We start from the raw sequence: 20,948 nt of genomic DNA, 5'->3' as shown, positions 1-20,948 counted from the left end.
CCAGCACTGAGAGACCAAACGTTGGACCAAAGGACTGGAAATGGTGAATTCGGAGGCAGCTGAATGTGAACGGAGGGCAGGAGGAAAGTGTGTGGAACCCTTCTCCTCAGAGAGTACAGGTCCTTGCCAGGACAGTAAGTGATGGGTCACCCTGTGCCTCAGGGAGGGACTGGGAAGACACCAAGTGCTGTGTGTCACTGAGCTGTGTGAAACTGGTGGGGGGCACCCGGCGGGGTGGGGGACAGTCCCTGAAGCTGCTACTTTTGATGCTCGGGGAGCAGAGCACTTAAGACGGATGGAGGCTTTTGTTTGTTTCTTTTGAACAGTTTCTTCCAGTCTCAATGAAAACGTTTACATTAAGACTCTGAAACGAAAAGTGTGCAGGGATCAAGCGAGACATAGCTCAGGAAAATCAATGGTCTCCACCCGCCAAAGTGAGGTGCAGCAAATCAAAGGGGTGTTCTCGGTCACGGGCACAATGGCAGAAGGGGAAAGGGTGATTGGGATAATGGCCTGTTGGTGAGAAAGCCTTTTATGACAGCAGTGCTGGTGGGAGTGGCAGGAAGAGCCCACCGGGCTGCAGTGTGTGTGTGTTTATGTGTGTATGTGTGTGCATCTGTGTATACTGTGTATATCCATGTGCGTGTATGTGCATATGTGAGGGAGTGCATGTGAGTGTGTATGTTGATGTGTATATGCATGTAAATGTATGCACGTGCATGTGTGTGCATGTGTGTATGTGTGTGTGTGCCTATACCTGTATGTGTGTGTTCCAAGAGTGGACCCCCAAGTCAGGACAATAACTGTAATGGTGTGTGCTACAAGCTATGCCAAGGGTCAGTGCGTGAGGTCCGGATGGCGTCCTGGGTCCAGCACAAAAACCAGGTCTGCACACTGCAGCCCCCAGGGTGAGCCTGACATTATCCAGCTGTTTGCTGGGTGCTGGAAACCACCACTGGTGAGGCCACTTCTTTGTTTCTCTGAGGGCCCACAACTGCACCTCAGAATTGTAACTTGAGGGCGCTCTGTGAGCTCATTCACACTACTTTGCTTTCTTATTTGGCAGAGAGGATCACAGGACAGAGGGGTCTCTTTGAAGGGAGGGTCCTGCACACACTGCAGATGGGAGGCTGGAAGGAAGCCCCAGAGGTAGAGGGCAGACTGCAGCTGTGAATGAAGCTTGGGTTTGAAGCAGGGAAGAGGAAAAAGGATGAAATGGAGCCAAATACACACGAAGAAAACATATTCTTAATAAGTTTGGAAATTTCCCAGAGTGTAGAGGGGATGTCTGGAAGGGACCTCTGCATTTCTTCAACATCCCAGCACCATCCCTTCCCTCCAAACTTCTTAGTGATCCCCGTCACATCTTCTTAGTGGAAGTTGCCTGAAGTTATTCACACAGAAACACTGTCTACATCCATAATGTCTGTTTGAAAAGTGTCTGGAATTTAGTCAAACACACAACATAATACCTCTAAGAACAGAACCAACACATCAAGCAACACTCCTGTCACCAGACTCCTGTGCCCAGGACCCGTGAGATGCTCCCTGGCTCATCAGGATGGATCGTTAGGGCTTCACTTGGTTTTAACTAAAGTCTGTTGTGGCGTAGAGTGCTATTTGCAGTATGTCTTCGGATGGAATGTCTTCCTCCTTTGGCATTTCAAAGATACTAGGAAGAGTTGTAGTTAGCTTGGGAGGGCAAATAAAGCTTCCTTTCCCCCATTCGCTCTTCTCTTCTTCCTTCTCCTCCTCCTTTCTCTTCTCTCCCTTCTTCTCATCCTCGCTCTCTTCTCTTTCCCTTCCTCCCTCCCATCCTTCCCTTGTCAAGTTGGCCTGAGTTCTACACTTCATTTAATACTTGTCCTCCATGAGAAGCCAGACAAAGACGATAAGGAAAGTGTGGTCAGAGCTGCTCAGTTTGACTCTTCATTATCACTGCTGGGACAAGGTGCGTCAACTACTTGCTTCTGAGACGACATTGGTCTCTTGTATTCTATACCAGCCTCTGTGATATTAGCCTCGCCCTTGTCTAAACCAAGTTCACTATTTCCTCTTACTGTTCACACTACATCACTCAGTCCACGGTTACTTTGTTGCGTGTCTGATAAAACAATGCAGTGCCCTATACGATTCTATTGCAAGGACTATCCCAAAGGCTTTACAATGCATTGATTCATTTAGTTCTCACAGGGACTTATCAAATAGGTACTCTTATTTTCCCCGGATGGAGATGAAGGAACTGAGCAACAGAGAAGTGGAGTAACTTGCCCCGGGTCACACTGTAAGTGCCTCCCTAGTCCACTAACCTCTGCACTCTCCTTTATCCCTACTATGTAGCAAGTGCCGTGCCAAGAATACAGAATACATCGTTCACTAGAAGGGTTTTCTTTTGTTCCTCAAACACAGCTCCTCTCCATGATGAGGACTTTGGTGAGGTAAAAGACAACTGCATCAGACCCAAGACTGCATCTGAAAACTTGGGAACACCTGCCCAGCAGGATGACATGGGTGCTGCTTAAGAAAATTCTCTGTAATTGGTGCATGTTTGCACACACACACACACACACACGTGCACACACACATGTCTCCAATTCTGGACACTGTTTCCCTATGGCTTTCAGTTACCATGACAGCCCTCCTGGACCTCTTTCTGTGTGTTCTGCTAAGGATCCATCTGGATTCCTTAAAGGCTGTCATGGACAGCCACATACTCAGGTAGAAAGAGAGCTCTTCCTGGCCCTTTGAGAACTCCCTGGTTAGCAGGACTCAGGTCAATGGTGAGAGAAGAGAATTAATTCACCCTGGATAAGATCCTTATCCCCACCAACTCAAAGACATGCATTGTTTTGCAAAGGCAAACAGAGCTCAGCTTTTCCTGTCTAGGGAAGAAGGCACAGCAAGTGTTATCTGGAAACATTACATGATAATTGGGTATCCCAGGGCCTCCTTCAGTGTTTGTTGGGTTTTTTTTTTTTGGCAGTACTAGAGTTTGAACACAGGGCTTTGTGTTTGCTAGGCAGGTGCTCCGCCACTTCAGCCACACCCTCAGATAGGATCTCAGACTTTTTGCCTGGGCTGGTATGGACCACAGTCCTCCTACCTATGCCTCCTGCAAGCTGGGATCACAGGCGTGTGTGACTGCACCTGGCTGTCCTTCAATCTTTATGGCAAAGGTCAAGTCTTAGAGAATGGCAAATGGAAAATACCAATGGCCCATGTGAAGAAGGAGTTGATACTCTGTTCTAGCATGGCTTGCATCCTGGACATCAAACCCAATGCTCACAAGCTTGTTGGCAGGATTGCTTTCCTCCTTCCCATGGGAAAGGGACAAACAGACATCTTGCTTGCAAGCAGCAGGCTGATTTTATCCCTCTGCATGAAGGCCCTTAGCACCTGGCTGGACTTGATATGATTTGCCCCATCAGAGCTCCACTTGCCCTTCCCAGCAGGATGCCACATCAGAGAATCAATGGCTGCAGCTGTGCTAATGGCCATTCTGCATGGCGGTAATGGCTTATTGCATGTGCTATTAGGAGTGATGTCATGTCCAGGTTCTGAGGAATCAATGAGATTCCAAGATGCCTGTGTGATGAAGCAGGTAATAAGCTGACCTGCATGGGGCTGCTTGTGTAGATTGGCTTTTGAGATCGTTTTGCAAAGCCCTTTCTCATGTTCTGTCAGTTGTGGATGGATTTTGATAACTAGCATTGATTTGCCATGTCTATGAAGTGTACTTTGCACAGGGTAAACTGTATAATTGTACCTGGAATGGCAAAATAAATAATGTCCTTATCTATGGTATTGACTACCCAGAATTAGCTGAATATATAGTGTTCTTCCAACCGAGCCAAAGTATGTTGGGTTTTGATTTTCAATAGGCTTCGCTCTCAAATGTCAGGTGTCCTAGATAAGCATCGGGTGGTGAATGATCAACTTTTAAATCTGTTTCTAATTTCCCTGCTTTCTCTTCCAGACAGAGAACTTTAACATGCAATTTCCTTCTACAGGAGAACAGTCCACATAGCTTAAGTAATCCATCCAGTGTCACAAAGGATGATAGCTCTCTTTGGGGCCATCTGATTGCTTTCTCTCTGACACCCAGGAATACGTCACTCCCAAGAGCAGCTGTCCATTCACCCAGGAGCCTCTGGGATAAGCTACATGTTTTGTATTTTCCTAAGGCAAGGAAAGAAAGCATCTTGAATCTCTTAGGAAGATTGGTGCCTTACAGCTTCAATTTGTGGGAATCTGGAATCTTGAGGGTGCTCTACAGGATACCCACCAATCTCTGAGTCAAAAATCCTAAAGGTTTCTCAGTACAAGTTCATGGCCAGATTGGGTAAAATACCTTCAATGGCATTCTTAGAGGCAAATGAGGGTTGGTAAGGGGACTCTAAGTGTTTTGCTTACTTGGGGTCTTCAATTCTATTTAAAATTTAAACCTCTATAGCCTAAAGGCAGTTAATGTAAAAATTACACGAGACAATGGAGTCATATATGTTGAGAACAAGGGTGGTAAGAAATGACATTAAGACCAGATTTTGACTTTCATACTTTAGAACAATGTATTTTAGCCCTCACTCTGTAAGCAAAAGAAGCCATTCAAGTTACTTCTAGGAAGGAAGAGATACCATCTAACTTGAGTTCTGAGGAGCTGATTGACAAAAGATGAATGGTGGAATGGAGAGCCAAGGATAAGAGACTGGGAAAGCAGTTACAAGGTTAACAGAAATGTCCAAATGAGAAACAAGTCCATAACAAGGATGTTGTTCCTCTACAACTTCTACTCTAAGAGAACTAAGGGAGGATGTCCTATTAGTTAAGATAAATGCACAGGAGAAGAGGAAGAGTTAGGGAGGAGATAACAAGTCACCAAGAACATACAAAGCTTCTGATGCCTGAGCATTTTGACTTGGAACTGAAGAGACTCAAGCATCAAATGTAGTTCTGGATTTCAACAGCATACAAACAACCACTAGACAAGTTACTAATCTAGATATTCAGTAACACATAAATTTAGTTCTCATGAAGATTGGAAGATGTTCTACAGCAAGTGAACATTAAACCTAGAAAAAGAAGAACATGAGTTCTGAGAAAAGGATGATTAATTACAGGAGAGTTCACAGAATAATGATAGTCAGGGAACCAAAAAAAGGAATGAGTTGAGTATACAACAAAATTATCAACTGAGAAGAGTCACAGAGCTCTGTTGATGATCTTAGAGAAAAACAACTGATAAGCAGATTGGCATAAATCAAACACTGAAACAAGGCAATTATTAACTCTGGGAAAAACATAAAGCTGGAAATTCTAGATTATGCAAAGATAATATACAGTATTTCTGAGCTATAAACAATATTTTGATAGTCATAATAAAACTAAAGTTTGATTTAAACTGTGATATCCATATATCAAGAAGATGGGGGATAGGAGTGTGGCTCAAGTGGTACAGTGCTTATCTGGCATGCAGAGGCCCTGGGTTCAGTCCTCAAAACCACAACACACACGCACACACACGTGCGTGACAGAGGAGAAGGCAGATGTATGTGTTTTAGGGATGTGATGGGTTAAAGCCTCATCTTTTAGGGTGGCAGCATAAAATGCCAAAAGTTTAGCAATTAAAGAATCAAAATATGTGCATATTATTGAGAAACCTGGAGTTAACTAGCACATGGAAAAACTGAAAGAGATGTACATGGCTGTTCTGGGGGAGAGGGACCCAGAGGTTGGACGGAAAAGGACTGGGACCTGCAGTTTCCTTCATAAACCTTCTAGCGGGCTGGGATGTAGCTCAGTGGTACAGTGCTTGCCTAGCATGCGTGAGGCCCTGGGTTCGATCCCAGCACCAAAAAAGAAAAGACAAAAAAAAAAAAACCTTCTAGCACTCTTCAGACTTTCAGACTTCAGATGTTATGTATATCACCATGCATGTGTATTATGTTGATAAAAATAAAGTTACAAACAGAAGGAGCCACGTTACAGGAAGTTGGAGCCAGATCAGGACTGAGAACAGTGGAGCAATAACGAGAATGTCCCCAAGGCTTTGAGAATGTGTGTAGGGGATGCTAGCAGTGGAAAGCAGGCATACGAGGGGAGAGCTCTTAGCCCCCACGTCTTTCTGAAAGGACAGATTGGAGTCTAGATAGGAGGCTATTTAGTCCAACAAGGAATGTTTGCAGAAGCCTGCTAATTTTCTGTTTTCCTTTTCTTCAGTTTCTGTTGCAGGCTCTGGGTCTACAGTTCAGCTGCTGCAATGTCTGATGAAAGAGAAGCCTCCAAACTACACCTTGGAGAGAAAAGGACCTGACATCTTCTGAAGCAAGATGGGGATGGACAGATAAAAGGATGCAGGGAAAATGCATGAGTGAAAACATCACACACTCTGGAAATGATTTCAACAAGAGCTATTCGTGCACTTCGACGTACCTCACCTTTGTGCTCTTGACTTTGGTGCAGTAGTGTGTGTGTGTGTGTGTGTGTGTGTATGTTTATGTGCATTTGCATGTGTGTGCTTGTGTGAATGCATATGTGTGTTATTTCCTCTCATGAACCTGGCAGCATAGATGCAGCTAGCAGAGCTCCAAAGTGGTGACAGGTAATTATGAAACACCAGGTTTGGATCTGTCCCTTTTATCTCATCTTGCAGAAGTCTTGTATTTCCACGAAGCCCTTGGTAATCCTGGAGAGGAAGTGTCAATATGGAAACAGCTGCTCTTGAGTTAGTGGGTGACATCCTAATGAGTGTGCTATGAGCTACAGAGGAATGTCAAAGCTAATGGGACTCTGTTGCAAATATTCCTTCTGGACAATTAGACTCACATGAGCCAGCCTGTACTTCCTAGCAAGCCTGGAATCAAGAACACCAGCCGACAGATTTCAAGTCCCCTTTTATTCTTATTTAGGCTTTTATCTCCTCATACCCATGTGGGATGTCAGATACTCTCCCTGGCTCTTTCTGCAAGAAGGATCTGGAATGGTAGCCCAAAGTCACCTGGCTCAGAGGTTCCTCCAGGGAAACCAGATGGGGTCCCCAGGGTATCTTCTTCCTGTCAGTGGCAGAGTCAGGACCATAAGACCCCTGCAATGTTGGCTGCAGGCAGGAGAACAGCCACAGGTGGATCACAGGGGGATGTAGTTCAGACAGGGAGTAAGACTTTGCTTGGAAAGAAGCCAAATTCCAGTAACTCAAGGGGGACGGAGTGGGCAGTGTTAGACGGAAAGAGCTTCAGCAAGGAGGAAAGCAATGACTGTGTGCAGTAAGATCTCTGTCTTTCTGGGGGAAGGCAGGAAGAAGAGAACCAATTTAGCTTATCAAAGCCCTGGGGACTTTATCTATGTCACGTCTTTTATTTATATTAATCAATCAATTAATTAGTCAGTTTGCTTGGGGGGTGCCAGAGTTTGGACTCAGGGCTTTGTGATTGCTAAGCAAGTGCTCTGCCACTTGAACCATGCCTCCATACTTTTATTATACTTTTAGTAATTTTCTGTGTGTGTGATAATGAGGTTTGAACTCAAGACTTCATGCTTGTGAGGCAGGTGCTTCAGCCCTTTTTACTCAAATTATTTTGGAGATAAGGTCTTGTTCTTTGCCCAGGCTTGTCTGGACCCTTATCCTCTTATTTTAAGTTTCCTGTCTTCAATGGGATGGCAGGGCATACCACCATGCTGATTTTTTTGAGATGGGGTCTCACAAAGTTTTTTGCTCTCAGGCTAGAGCTGTGATCATCTCTGTTCCAGCCTCCCTCGTAGTTGAGATTACAGGTACTTGTCACTGCACCCACCTAAAAGGGGTTCTCCTGAACTCCTTGCCCAGGGTGGCTTCCATCTATAATCCTCTTGACCTCAGCCTCCCAAGTAACTAGGATTACAGGTATGAGACATAGGCACCCAGCAAGCTTTTAGTATTTTTGAGATATGGTTTATAGCTTTTAATCTGAGCCAGTCTTAACTATGATCCTCCTGCCTTTGCTTCCTGAGTAGCTGGGATTACAGGCATGAACCACCCTGCCCTGTCCTATCTCACCTCTTTGAAATCCTCACTATAACCCTGTAAACTGATAGGAGCTGTACTTTATTAATAAGAAAACTGAAGTTCAGGGAGATGAAACTTTTGCTAATGGTCTCATGACCAGGACGAGTTACCAAGCTGGGGCTGAGACTCATGTACGTGTGGATTTAAAGTTCCCTTTCAATTTTCTTTAGGGATGTACATGTAGGTGGGAAAACTACACAGAAAATCAAAGGAAATGCTGACCACAAAAGCTGGAGGGTGAAGATGTGGGAGGGTGGGGGAGAATTCTAGGCTGGAAGAGGTCCACAGAGCCCTTGCAGTATGCACAACATTCCATTTTTAATGTGGGTGGTGGTTGTGCAGGGTGTCTGCCCTGCAAATGGTTCTTCAGTCTGTGCAGGTATGTTTTATGGTCTCGTCTGCAGCTCACATATATCTTACGGCAACAAATTCCAAATGCTCTTTGCATTGCATTCAATGATCTATTTATTCAGTATTTATCACCCATGGTGGCCTGTCACAACTGTGTCAGAAACTAGGTTATAACTTGGTGAGAAATGCATAGAAACTTGAGAATTCTTTCGTTTGCCTTTTAGTGTCCACCCATTCAAATATTCAATGAATATTAATAATGTTAATTAAAAAGCCAGCAAGTGACATATGTATACTTGTATGTGTATTTATATATAAATATTTATATTAGATGTAATTAAATATGAATTATAGAATAGTTATAATTATATATATGTACACACACACACACACACACTGTGGGGTCAGCTTATACCATTTTCTAGGTACTATTGGAGGCAACAAAAACATCCTTGACTTCAACCAAGTAGGTTCAGTGGATAATGAATGGCACAGTGTGGGGGACGCTGTTGGACTCCCCAACCTAAAGAAGTATCATGAGCTGTCAGCCGCAGCTTCTCAGAGGAGAGAGAATTTCATTGAGGCTAGGAGGATGTGTGGACTTCAGTTATGTCCAGAAGAAATGGAATCGCAAGCACAAGACACAGTAATGGAACAGCATACTGTAGCAAAGAGACTAATGCTGGTGGTTTGGCTGTAGTGGGGAATTCCCAATGGGAAATGGTAAGAGGTAAGGCTTTGGAGGGGCTGGCCTGTAAGTCTTGTGTGATCTGGTCCAAACACTTGTCTAGTTGCTTGAATTGTTTGGATTGTGTGCTAAAGAGGATTTAAGCTGTTTCTCAAGGGGGAATTATGGCTACAAAACCTTGCTACGGAGGGCAGACCAATGCTCTGTGCACAAGGATTTAAAACAAAAGACCATTGGGAGACTGCATGGGGCTGACAATGGGTGGGTGAATTAGAGAGAAATACTGAGGCAGGAGGTTAATTAGAAGCCTAGTTCAAGTAAGAGGTAAAAAGGACCCAACTGGGTCTGTAAAAGGATGGCTATAGTTACAGAAAAGGATGGTGTATGTGATAGCACCCCCTTCCAAAGGGGGTAATTACTGGGGCTTTGAAACAAGATCGAGGTGGTAGAAGTAACGGGAATAGCATGAAAGTGATATGGTTAAGTAGAGAATGGAAATACATTAATAATTTTGGGATATTTTAACAAAAGATTTCCTGCTTAATCTTTCTCTTTTGAGACAACCAAGCTCACACTGACGCTGTGGCATGCCATAGACTACCCCAAAGTCAACCCTACAGACATCTGCTACCATTTTCCATTCCGTGGTGGCAGAGTGGAGGGTATCAGCCATCGAGGAAAGTTCCCTGTACTGCCGTCCATTCTCTGCTCTTATTTCTGATAAAGGGATTATTCTGGCCATGGATTCCCTCATGCCTGGAAATCCAGAAGGACCCTCTTCATTGTTTTTGCCACACTCCTCCTACAGGGCTAACTTCCCAATGCACCGTCAAAGTCAGAATGAAATGGAATCCCTCAGTTCTCCACGCCCAGCCCTGGAAAGGGCAAGTCCCTCTGGGAATCCTGCCAGCACAATGTTGCCTCAATCTGAAGACAAATTATAAATTAATAAAGAAAAAAAAAGTCCCAGACTCTCACATCTGCCAAAACACACCACTCCCCAAAAGGTTCCTGAAAGGGACTTGGTGATGTATAGCAAAGGAAGTGCCAACTCTCCAGAGCCCTTTCCAGACTCCAGACACAGACTGGCTCAGTCTCAGCACACAACACAGCCTCCTTCCCATGGCAAAACTGGTGTTGTTCTTGGAAGGAGAACACCTTGCAGCTGCCTTACCACCTGCCTGGCTCTCAGTCCACCATCCCCAACCCCATCAATAACTCAGAGTGAGCAGACCATCGCCAGCAAACCCAACAGAGAAGTGCAGCCGTGGTAGGTTGGGTTGGAGTGGAAATGGTGTTTAGGTGACTAAAAATGCCAGGGCTTCTAGAGTCATGGCAGGAACAGAGGGGCCTTTGTCAGCTGCATTTTTCTTTAGAAGCAAGTTACTCAAACAGCCTCATCTCATCAAATCAATTCCTGGGAACACATGGTAACCAAATACCTGTGAACTTGCTGAGAATCTGAGTTTTGGGAATCTGGCAACAGTGGTGTTTGCCACTTGATCCTGCACTCTGCATCCTCTACATGAAAAATCCAGTATTTTGAGCACTGTTCTCATCCCTGCCCCCATTTTTTCCTACACAGCTCCTTTCACTTCATAGACAAATCTGGTCCTCCCCCAGGAATGTTTATTGATGCTCTCTTCCCACCCCCAGCAGGTGTTTCTTCACCCCATTCATTCAGACTTCTGCAAGTTACTTGATTTAAAGAGCTGCTCATTGGCTAGTTAATCTCTAAGGACTGTTCTATGTCACTAGACAGTTAAGTAAGGACTTTACGGTTCTTTTCTCCCTCTTTCCCCTACAGCGCATTAGTAAGACATAACAACACTCTGCAGAAATTGAACAATGATGGATTAGGAGACTCAGTCATGGGAACCCAGTCCCAAGGTATTTCTAGGTGCAGGGGACAATTCTTGCACACAAAACCTGGAGAGCCTTTACTTACAAACACATCCATAAGCAGGTGTTCCAGCGTCACCTCAAAGTCATCCAGCCTGGCAGCTAAAGTCATGATGAATGTTCTTCTTTGCTCTCAGGCCCAGCTGAGCCCCAAACTGCAAACTCCCCAGTTCACAAAACACAGTCAGCGTCAAAATTAGTCACAAGGCAGGGTTGCCACTAGTGGGAAGTGGAAACTCTTAAAACAAAACAGGGCATCGCAGACTGGACTACAACAGCTTCGTAGTGAGAAATTATAAAAAAAAAAATCAAAAACTGGATGAATGATTCTATGGGACCAGACTGGACACAAGGCGAGGTCTCCAGGTGAAGAACCCAGCCACTGCCTTCTCTGTATGTCACAGCCAAACCCAGGGAACTTCAGGGGCGGGTTAATGAGAAGACAGTGAGATGGGGAGAAAGCAAGACTGGGGAAAATGCACCAAGCCGTCTGACTCTGATATTTATAGGGCCACATGTTTTTGACTGTAGCCCATTTCTCAGTTCATTTGTGACCTTTCATAAACGACCGCACACACTGGAGTGTATTGTGGAACAGGGGCAGTGGGTCCCACAGAAGCTGGCTGTGACCAGTGCTAGGGCAATTCACACAGACACACCATCAATGGTCCTTTGTAAAAAACGTATCAGACCTTGTTCTGTACACCATGGTAGACAAGCACATAGTCTTGTGAAAAACAAGGAAGTGAAAGTTGTAGGGTACTAAGTTTTTTCTCAGAATAGTATTGGACTCCTTACACTTTGTCCACCCTCGGTCTTCCACACCCCCGCCTTGAAGCATAGATAAACATCAAGGAAAAAAATTAATTTCTGTGTCAACTCCTCAAGCTTCTGTGAGGTAGAGTATCCATGAAAACTTAGAAGTGCATTTCTGCTTCTAAAGTTTGACTTTTTTCACTTAATTTTTAAAAAAATTATTTAAAATTTTTTAAAAGTTTAACTCTAAAACATAGAATTTGCTACCTTAATTATTTTAAGTGTGCAGTTGAGTGCATTCACACTGTTATTGTGCAGTGGTGTTGGACCACACTACCATCCACCCCTTTTTATTTTGCAAAGCTGGTAACTCCTTACCTACTAAATACTAACTCCCCATTTTGCCTCTGATGACCACCATCCCTCTTTCTGTCTCTATGAATTTGACTTCTCTAGGGAACCCCCATACAAGTGAAATCATTTATTTCACTTAGTATAATTCTTTAAAGGCTCAGCCACATTGTAGCATGTATCACAATTCCTCTTTTTTTAAAGCTGAAATCCTATCTCCTAAGAAAGACCACTGTTTCAGACAGTTTTTCAGGCCTGAGAAAATCTCTCAGGGAGACTTGGCTGTTTAGACCCTACTGGTCATTTGTACTATGACTATCCTAACAAAACAGCCTTGGTGTAGAAAGTGAGGCTTGAGACCCGTCCTGATCATTTAAATAAATTCTAAGCTGCAAACTCTTGTCTCTTGATTCCAAACAGGGAGTAACCACTCAACATTCAACCCTGATGCCAAAGAAGAAACTCCATGAAATTAAGGACGAAATATGTCTAAACAGTTCTTGCTCTGCAATAAAACTACTCCCCGTTCTTATCACAGTTCTCTAAAATGCTAGCAACAGAAACTCTCCAATTTAGACACTGCCACAAATTTTCAGTTTCCCAAACATCATCATCCAGCATTTACCATTTAAACAAAGCTACCATAAAATAAGGCACCCCTCAAAAAAGCCTGATAAAAAAGCATATTATTTTAAAAGCAAATTTGGAATCTGTCAAACTAGTTTAGCATGACAGCCAGCCATAAATTGTACGTAAATGGTCATCATAGCTTCTGTTCTGTTTTTAAGCTTCTAATGGGAAAGAGAGAGGACCCCACAGCCGGTGTCTCTTGTTAGGCAGTGGTGTCAGGGACGGAACGGGCAATGGTGTGATGAATAGCTCCAATGGGTGTGAGTGTGCAGAAAATATATTTCCCAAATGGGAGAACTCATTCACAGACCTTCCTGCGGACTAATGTATTTGCCAGTATAACATTGATTCAATAACTAGAGCAACCACATCAGCAACACAGATTCAAGAGGCCCTCTTGTCACAGAGTTGCCATCTTCTGTTGGACCTATAGTTACATTTCTTGCCACAAAGTTTCCATAATTTTGTTAAAACTACAGCTACCCTAAAGGTACTCAAAGAGCCAGATGTTTTCTCTCAGCAAGCAAGACAGGATGGATATGTGCGCCATCCACTATCCCACCAGAATACAATATTGCTCTGCTTTCCCAGAAATCATGGGGAGCATTCAAAATCAAGTTTTCTTTAGCTTCATTCTTTGTGAATTAAGTTTGGCAAAATATTTTTAATATCTGAAATTTTAGCCATTGGCCATAGTACTGTGCCTCATCAATGTTGTAGGTTTCTTTCCCCAATCTACAAACTAAGTTTCGTGAAAAGATTATTGTAGATGAGTAACATTTAATGATTTTTAATGTTTGCTTCTTTTAGAACAAAACTTAAAACCCAACACTGAATCTTGAGGTGTCTTTTTATATAAAAAAAGATTGTTTAAAAAAAAAGACATTCTGGTTTATTTAATCAGCTCCCTTTCTGGGATAGACAAGAGTCAGCTGAGAGAGAAGAGTTAATAAGTTCTCATTTAAGGATTCAGCCTCCCAGTGTCAACAATGACTCTGCATGGTTATTTTCTAAGACAGTTGCTTGAGTTTGAAAGATAGCTCAAGGCAGTGACTTCTCTTTAAATAAAAACAGCAAACTTCAGGGACAAGAAGCTATATATAATTTGGGCATGTAATGGTTAGTACTCTTGAGCTACAGCTATGAGAAAAATGTATCAAGAGCATACTACTTTTAGGATGGAAGTCACGGTGACAGTTTCCAAAGCAGAGACATTGAGCAGAGAGGAGTCAGCCTAAAGAGAGAACAGGAAATTGGTAATGGGTTGTGGCTGTCATCCCTGAGAAACCTTCATTATGACTTCTGGTGTTAGCAAATAATAGGAACCACATGGAGTAGTTGAGTACCAAGGAGTCAGGAGGACCACACCGGTATTAAGACAGGGAAATTACTGAAGATACATTATTACAAGGCAAGCTCAAGTTCACTGGTATTAGTGTTTACTAGTCTATGACAATATAGTAAAGAATGGCTTGGACAAGTTGATTGTGCAAGTGTTCTTAATAACTACACTTGTCTAATTAAGATATATATTGCATATTTAAATATATAATGTAACTATTAATATATATTATTGAAATATTTTGTCTTATACAAAATCTGAAAATTCATTCATTTTTCTTTAGGTAAATATTTATTTAGTATCTGGGCTGAGATAGGTGCTTGCTAAGAGAATTAAGACACAATTCCTTCTTCAAGAAATTATGCCCTAGGAAAGATGAGTGTTGATGTAATTTTATAGGACTTTTTCTTGGGGCTATGACTGTAGACTGGACTTCCTTATCAGGTGCACTCAGTCTGGGATTTGGGGGAGGAGTGAGAGCTCACTGATAAAAAGGGAAAGAAGAATGTTATTCCCACTGATGGGAAAGGCAACGAGCAAGAATGAGTGAGACACAGAGGACACCTCCCGAAGACGGGAACTGCAGTGGTAGGACATTGGGCTGTGGCAGTGATCCATTCTAGGGATCTGAGCCCAAGGGATCATTGGGTTTGAGGAGGTGACAGCTGTGTCTCAATGACGTCAGCACAGAATCCTAACACCATCCATGGACATCACTGTGGTGAGGTCAATCTCATTTGGCAGAGATGTACTTCTACTGTTGCTGAATGCTTGTTGGCCAATTGAGAAAAGCCCACGTAGAGTCAGCAGCACACATGATATGACATGCAAACACGAGAGTGTGTTTTGCACATTTTATAATAACACTTGTGAGTTATTTTAAATTTCTTTTTGTTTGAATCTCAGATGATCATCTCCTTCTCCCACATTTGTGAAAAATCTCCAGGCTTAATTCTTTGGTGGTAGAACTCAAATAAAATGAAAGTCTATGGAGGGTAAGATTAACTGAATTCCTATGCAGACACGAAGCTGTTCTCCCTTCTTTTCTCAGAAGGTACAATAGTGAAAACAGTCCTCCACGTCAAATGCATGAGTGGTTTATAAAGGTGAGCTCCTCCAGTTCAATGAGCTCATAGATCAATTTACATCAACCAAGCTCTACTCAACACAAGGTATGCAAATCCTAGGCAGTAGGCAATTTAATACACAAAATTTTTTTTTCTAGAAACATCTTTCTGTGTATCCAAGAGCAGTGATTTCCTATTCAGCAAGATCATTTATTTGAAGGTCAAGTGTAACGCAGTGGATCAGAGCACCACACAGTTGATCAAAACTGGTAAGATAACTTAGTTAACCAGTTTTTGTCGGGATTGGTGAAGCTAAGTAGCAATTTGATCAAATTATTAAATAATTACTGGTATTTTAAAAAGTAAAATCACTGCTTTTTATTTTAATCACTCAATTTTATCTCACAGTCCCACATTATAATGCAACAATTCTCAATGATGATATTTTTCATCCATCTTGAGTTGGTTTTTGTATATGGTGTGACATGGGTCTGATTTCATTCTTCTGTCTATAGAAACTCCATTTTTCCAACACTATTTGTTGAAGAGATTGCCTTTCCCCAAACCTGAAGACATTAGGCTGAGTGAAAGCAGGCAGACACAGAAAGATAAACCGAGCACAAGCTAATGAATATGAAGAATCTAAAATAGTCAAAACTTCTAGAAATTTAGAGTAGAATGGTGATTGTCCAGAGCACTGGGGGGAAAGGGAAGTGGGGAGGTGATGGTCAAAGGGTACAAAATTTCAGTTATGCAGGATGAATAAGTTCTGCAGACCTAATGTACAGCAGTGTGAACACAGCCAACAAAGCCTCATTGTGTGTTTGGAATTGGCTAAGCTCTCAAGTGTTCTCATCTCTCTCTCTCTCTCTCTCTCTCTCTTTCACACACACATAAGAAAAGAAATAAAATAAGAAAATGACAACAATGTGATATGCTGAGTATATTAATTAGCTTGCTTGCAGGGTTATTTGACAATGTGTACATACATTAAAACATTAAGTCCTGTACCTTAAGTGTATATAATTTTTAAGTGTCAAATATTCCTTTATAAGGATGGACAGAAAAAACTCTCAATGATACGTGTGAAAGTGACTGATATTAATGGCCTCTTGATGTACTTGTCTGTACATCAAACTTCTGTCTTACCTTAAATCTAGATAGTGATCTTTAGAAATATTATGTTTAAGTAAACACACCCTTCTGAGAGCCCATAAACACTGCCTGTTTGGGTGCAGTTATAAAGGCCGGCCTGTCTACTGTGGTCATCTCCTGGAGAACAAATGTGTTAATTTAAAGATTTGTGTCTATAGGGCCCTGGCAGGCTGGCACTGGCCAGGGACAGGCCATGGTTACTCTCAATGCTGTCCTCATCCTTCCCTTATTGGTGTCAGCCAGCTTACACAGCCAACCTTGTCCTCCCCACTTGCCCTGGGAGTAGGGAAGCATGACAGCTTCTTTAATAAGCACAAAGGCTCCATTCCTTCACATCTGCCCCCAACCCCATGGCAGCCCTTGCCTTCTGCACCCACAGCCCCTGCTCTCTCACAAGGATGAATTTCATGATTTTCAAAACCCAATAGGCAGTGACATTAGTGTCAGGCCCATGCAAGGGCACCCTGGGCTTCTGATGAAGACAAACACATAACTTTTTTTCTCTTGGTCTTGCCACCTGTCATGTGTTCCACATTTGGAGTAGAAGAGGCTCAGAGGGATTCTGAGGTCACCAAGAGAAGGCACATTTTGAAGGCACCATGGACAGTCATCTCATATCTGCCACATGGACTGTGTAAGACACTTTGCTTTCAAGTTCAAATGCACATTGTGGAAACACAGACTCTTACAATATTCTTCTGAATCTTCGACAGTCATATTCCCCAACTGTACAAGATACACAAGATTTAAAGATTCCTATGCCTTGTAGGGTGGTTTTGAAAATAAACCTGCTTTCTTATATTTGCTGAGGCTTGCTTTGTGCCCTAGGATATGATCTATTTTGGAGAAGGTTCCATGGGCTGCTGAGAAGAATGTATATTGTGTAGAGGTTGGATGAAATGTTCTGTAGACATCTACTAGGTCCATTTGATCTATTGCATATTTTAGATCTTGGATTTCTTTATTGATTTTTTGTTTGGATGACCTATCTATTGATGATAATGGGGTGTTAAAGTCTCCCACAACCACTGTGTTGGTGTTTATATATGCTTTTAGGTCTTTCAGGGTATGTTTGATGAAATTGGGTGCGTTGACATTGGGTGCATACAGATTGATGATTATTATTTCCTTTTGGTCTATTTCCCCTTTTATTAGTATGGAATGTCCTTCTTTATCTCGTTTGATCAATGTAGGTTTGAAGTCTACTTTGTCAGAGATAAGTATTGCTACTCCTGCCTGTTTTCGGGGGCCATTGGCTAGGTAAATCTTCTTCCAGCCTTTCATCCTAAGCATGTGCTTATTTCTGTCGATGAGATGGGTCTCCTGTAAGCAACAAATTGTTGGATCTTCTTTTTTAATCCATTTGGTCAAACGGTGTCTTTTGATGGGTGAATTAAGTCCATTAACATTATGCGTTAGTACTGATAGGTATGTGGTGATCTCTGCCATTTAGTTGTCTTAGTTGTTTGAAGGTTTGATTGTGTGCACCTAACTTGATGTTACTTACTCTCTACTGTCTTGCTTTTTCTTTTTCTGTGGTTTGGTGCTGCCTGTCTTTTCATGGTTAAGTTGGGTGTCACTTTCTGTGTGCAGAATCCCTTGCAGAATCTTTTGTAATGGTGGCTTTGTGGTCACATATTGTTTAGTTTCTGCTTATCATGGAAGACTTTTATTGCTCCATCTATTTTGAATGATAGCTTTGCTGGGTAGAGTATCCTGGGGTTGAAGTTATTTTTATTCAGCGCCCGGAAGATCTCACCCCACGCTCTTCTTGCTTTTAATGTTTCTGTTGAGAAGTCTGCTGTGATTTTGATGGGTTTACCTTTGTATATTACTTGTTTTTTCTCTCTTACAGCCTTCAATATTCTTTCCTTAGCTTCTGAACTTGTTGTTTTAATGATGATATGTCATGGAGTAGTTCTATTTTGATCTGGTCTGTTTGGTGTCCTGGAGGCCTCTTGCATCTGTATGGGAATATCTTTCTCTAGTTTTGGGAAATTTTCCGTTATTATTTTGTTGAATATATTACGCATTCCCTTCGCTTGCACCTCTTCTCCTTCTTCGATGCCCATGATTCTCAAGTGTGGTCTTTTGATGGAGTCAGTGAGTTCTTGCATTTTCTTTTCACAGGTCTTGAGTTGTTTAATTAATAGTTCTTCAGTTTTTCCTTTAATTACCATTTCATCTCAAGTTCTGAGATTCTGTCTTCTGTTTGTTCTATTCTGCTGGATTGGCCTTCCGTTTTGTTTTGCAGTTCTGTTTCGTTCTTTTTTCTGAGGTTTTCCATATCCCGGCTGGTTTCCTCTTTAATGTTGTCTATTTTTGTCCTGAGTTCATTTATCCATTTATTCATTGTGTTCTCTCTTTCACTTTGGTGTTTATACAGTGCTTCTATGGTTTCCTTTATTTCTTCTTTTGCTTTTTCAAATTCTCTATTTTTGTTGTCTTGGAATTTCTTGAGTGTCTCCTGTACATTTTGGTTGACCCTATCCAGTATCATCTCTATAAAATTTTCATTGAGTACTTGTAGTATATCTTCTTTTAAATTATTCTTGTGGGCTTCATTGGGTCCTTTGGCATAGTTTATCTTCATTTTGTTGGAGTCTGGATCTGAGTTCCTGTTCTCTTCATTCCCCTCTGGTTCCTGTACTAATTTTTTGCTGTGGGGAAACTGGTTTCCCTGTTTTTTCTGTCTTCCCATCATTGTCTTTGGTGTTGTTACTGTCCCTGTACTGTGTGCAATTAACTTTCTCAATGCAACCCCAGCAGCACAGCAACTAAGAGACAGCATAGACAAATGGGAACATATAAAATTAAAAAGCTTCTGTTCATCAAAAGAAATGGTCTCTAAACTGAAGAGAACACCCACAGAGTGGGAGAAAATATTTGCCAACTATACATCAGACAAAGGACTGATAACCAGAATATATAGGCAACTTAAAAAACTAAATTCTCCCAAAACTAATGAACCAATAAAGAAATGGGCAAGTGAACTAAACAGAACTTTCTCAAAAGAAGAAATTCAAATGGCCAGAAAACACATGAAAAAATGCTCACCATCTCTAGCAATAAAGGAAATGCAAATTAGAACCACGCTAAGATTCCACCTCACCCCTGTTAGAATAGCCATCATCAGCAACACCACCAACAACAGGTGTTGGCAAGGATGTGGGGAAAAAGGAACCCTCTTACACTGTTGGTGGGAATGTAGACTAGTACAACCACTCTGGAAAAAAAATTGGAGGCTACTTAAAAAGCTAGACATCGATCTACCATTTGATCCAGTAATACCACTCTTGGGGATATAACCAAAAGACTGTTACTCCAGAGGCACCTGCACACCCATGTTTATTGCGGCACTATTCACAATAGCCAAGTTATGGAAACAGCCAAGATGCCCCACCACTGACGAATGGATTAAGAAAATGTGGTATCTATACACAATGGAATTCTATGTAGCCATGAAGAAGAACGAAATGTTATCATTCGCTGGTAAATGGATGGACTTGGAGAACATCATTCTGAATGAGGTTAGCCTGGCCCAAAAGACCAAAAATCATATGTTCTCCCTCATATGTGGACATTAGATCAAGGGTAAACACAACAAGGGGATTGGACTTTGAGCACATGACAAAAGCGAGAGCACACAAGGAAGGGGTGAGGATAGGTAAGACACCTAAAAAACTAGATAGCATTTGTTGCCCTCAACGTAGAGAAACTAAAGCAGATACCTTAAAAACAACTGAGGCCAATAGGAAAAGGGGAACAGGTACTAGAGAAAAGGTTAGTTCAAGAAGAATTAACCTAGAAGGTAACACCCACGCACAGGAAATCAATGTGAGTCAACTTCCTGTATAGCTATCCTTATCTCAACCAGCAAAAACCCTTGTTCCTTCCTATTATGCCTTATACTCTCTCTACAACAAAATTAGAGATAAGGGCAAAATAGTTTCTGCTGGGTATTGAGGGGGGTGGAGAGGGAGGGGGCGGAGTTGGTGGTAAGGGAGGGGGTGGGGGCGGGGGGGGGGGAGAAATGAACCAAGCCTTGTATGCACATATGAATAATAAAAGAAAAAGGAAAAAAAAAAGAAAAGAAACCTGCTAGCCCTAACAAAAGCAGTTAGTACTTATTTGTTTGTTTAGTTTGCTACAGAGTATCAAACCCAGGGTTTTGTGCATGTCTTCTCAGTGCTAACCTGACAGGAGCAGCTGCAGGTGCCTGAGCTGTGTGATGGTTGTTCCTGTTACACGTTCTTCACTTTGGGAACCTTGGAGTGCAGGAAGCTGCTCGCTAAGGTCGTTGTTAAAATGGCCAGCGAATGTTCTGGTAGTTAGCGGACACCCCATAGAACAACCATCCATTCTAAGTAATCCTGCCTTAGATCTGGTTTTTCTCCCCCGAAGCCTTTCCTATTGTGTTTTAGAATGATTGATGGCTTTTAATGCTTTCTGAATCAATGGTCCATTGTCTAAAAAGTATTTTAAAGTGTCCCTTATTGTCCTCAACTAAAATTCATGGATAAGGACTGAAGTTACAGCTCGGTGGTAGAGTGCTTGACTGGCGTGTATGAGGAGGCCTTGGGTTTATCCCCAGCCCTGACTAAAAAAAATCATGGGTAATATAAACTACTTGCAATATAATTTAAAAAAATCAGTGCAATTCTCTGT

The 20,948-nt window shown here is 42.2% G+C and overlaps 1 protein-coding gene across 6 annotated transcripts in view; it reads right to left on the bottom strand.

The window, feature by feature from the left end:
• Frmd4a (FERM domain containing 4A) overlaps positions 1-20,948 on the bottom strand; it is a 601,438-nt gene that overhangs the window by 301,664 nt on the left and 278,826 nt on the right. The window contains exon 1 of one of the 6 annotated variants that reach the window (XM_074056628.1): positions 11,026-11,709. The exons of the other annotated variants lie outside the window; for them this stretch is intronic. Within the exon in view, the coding sequence (XP_073912729.1) occupies positions 11,026-11,091 (66 nt within the window). The 5' untranslated portion in view covers positions 11,092-11,709. Of the gene's footprint in view, positions 1-11,025; positions 11,710-20,948 lie in introns of those variants that run through there. 6 annotated transcript variants of the gene reach the window in all.

This window comes from Castor canadensis, chromosome 15 (assembly GCF_047511655.1).
Source record: "Castor canadensis chromosome 15, mCasCan1.hap1v2, whole genome shotgun sequence".
In the NCBI taxonomy this organism is placed as follows: Eukaryota; Metazoa; Chordata; class Mammalia; order Rodentia; family Castoridae; genus Castor; species Castor canadensis.
This window is presented reverse-complemented; position numbering and strand designations above follow the sequence as displayed.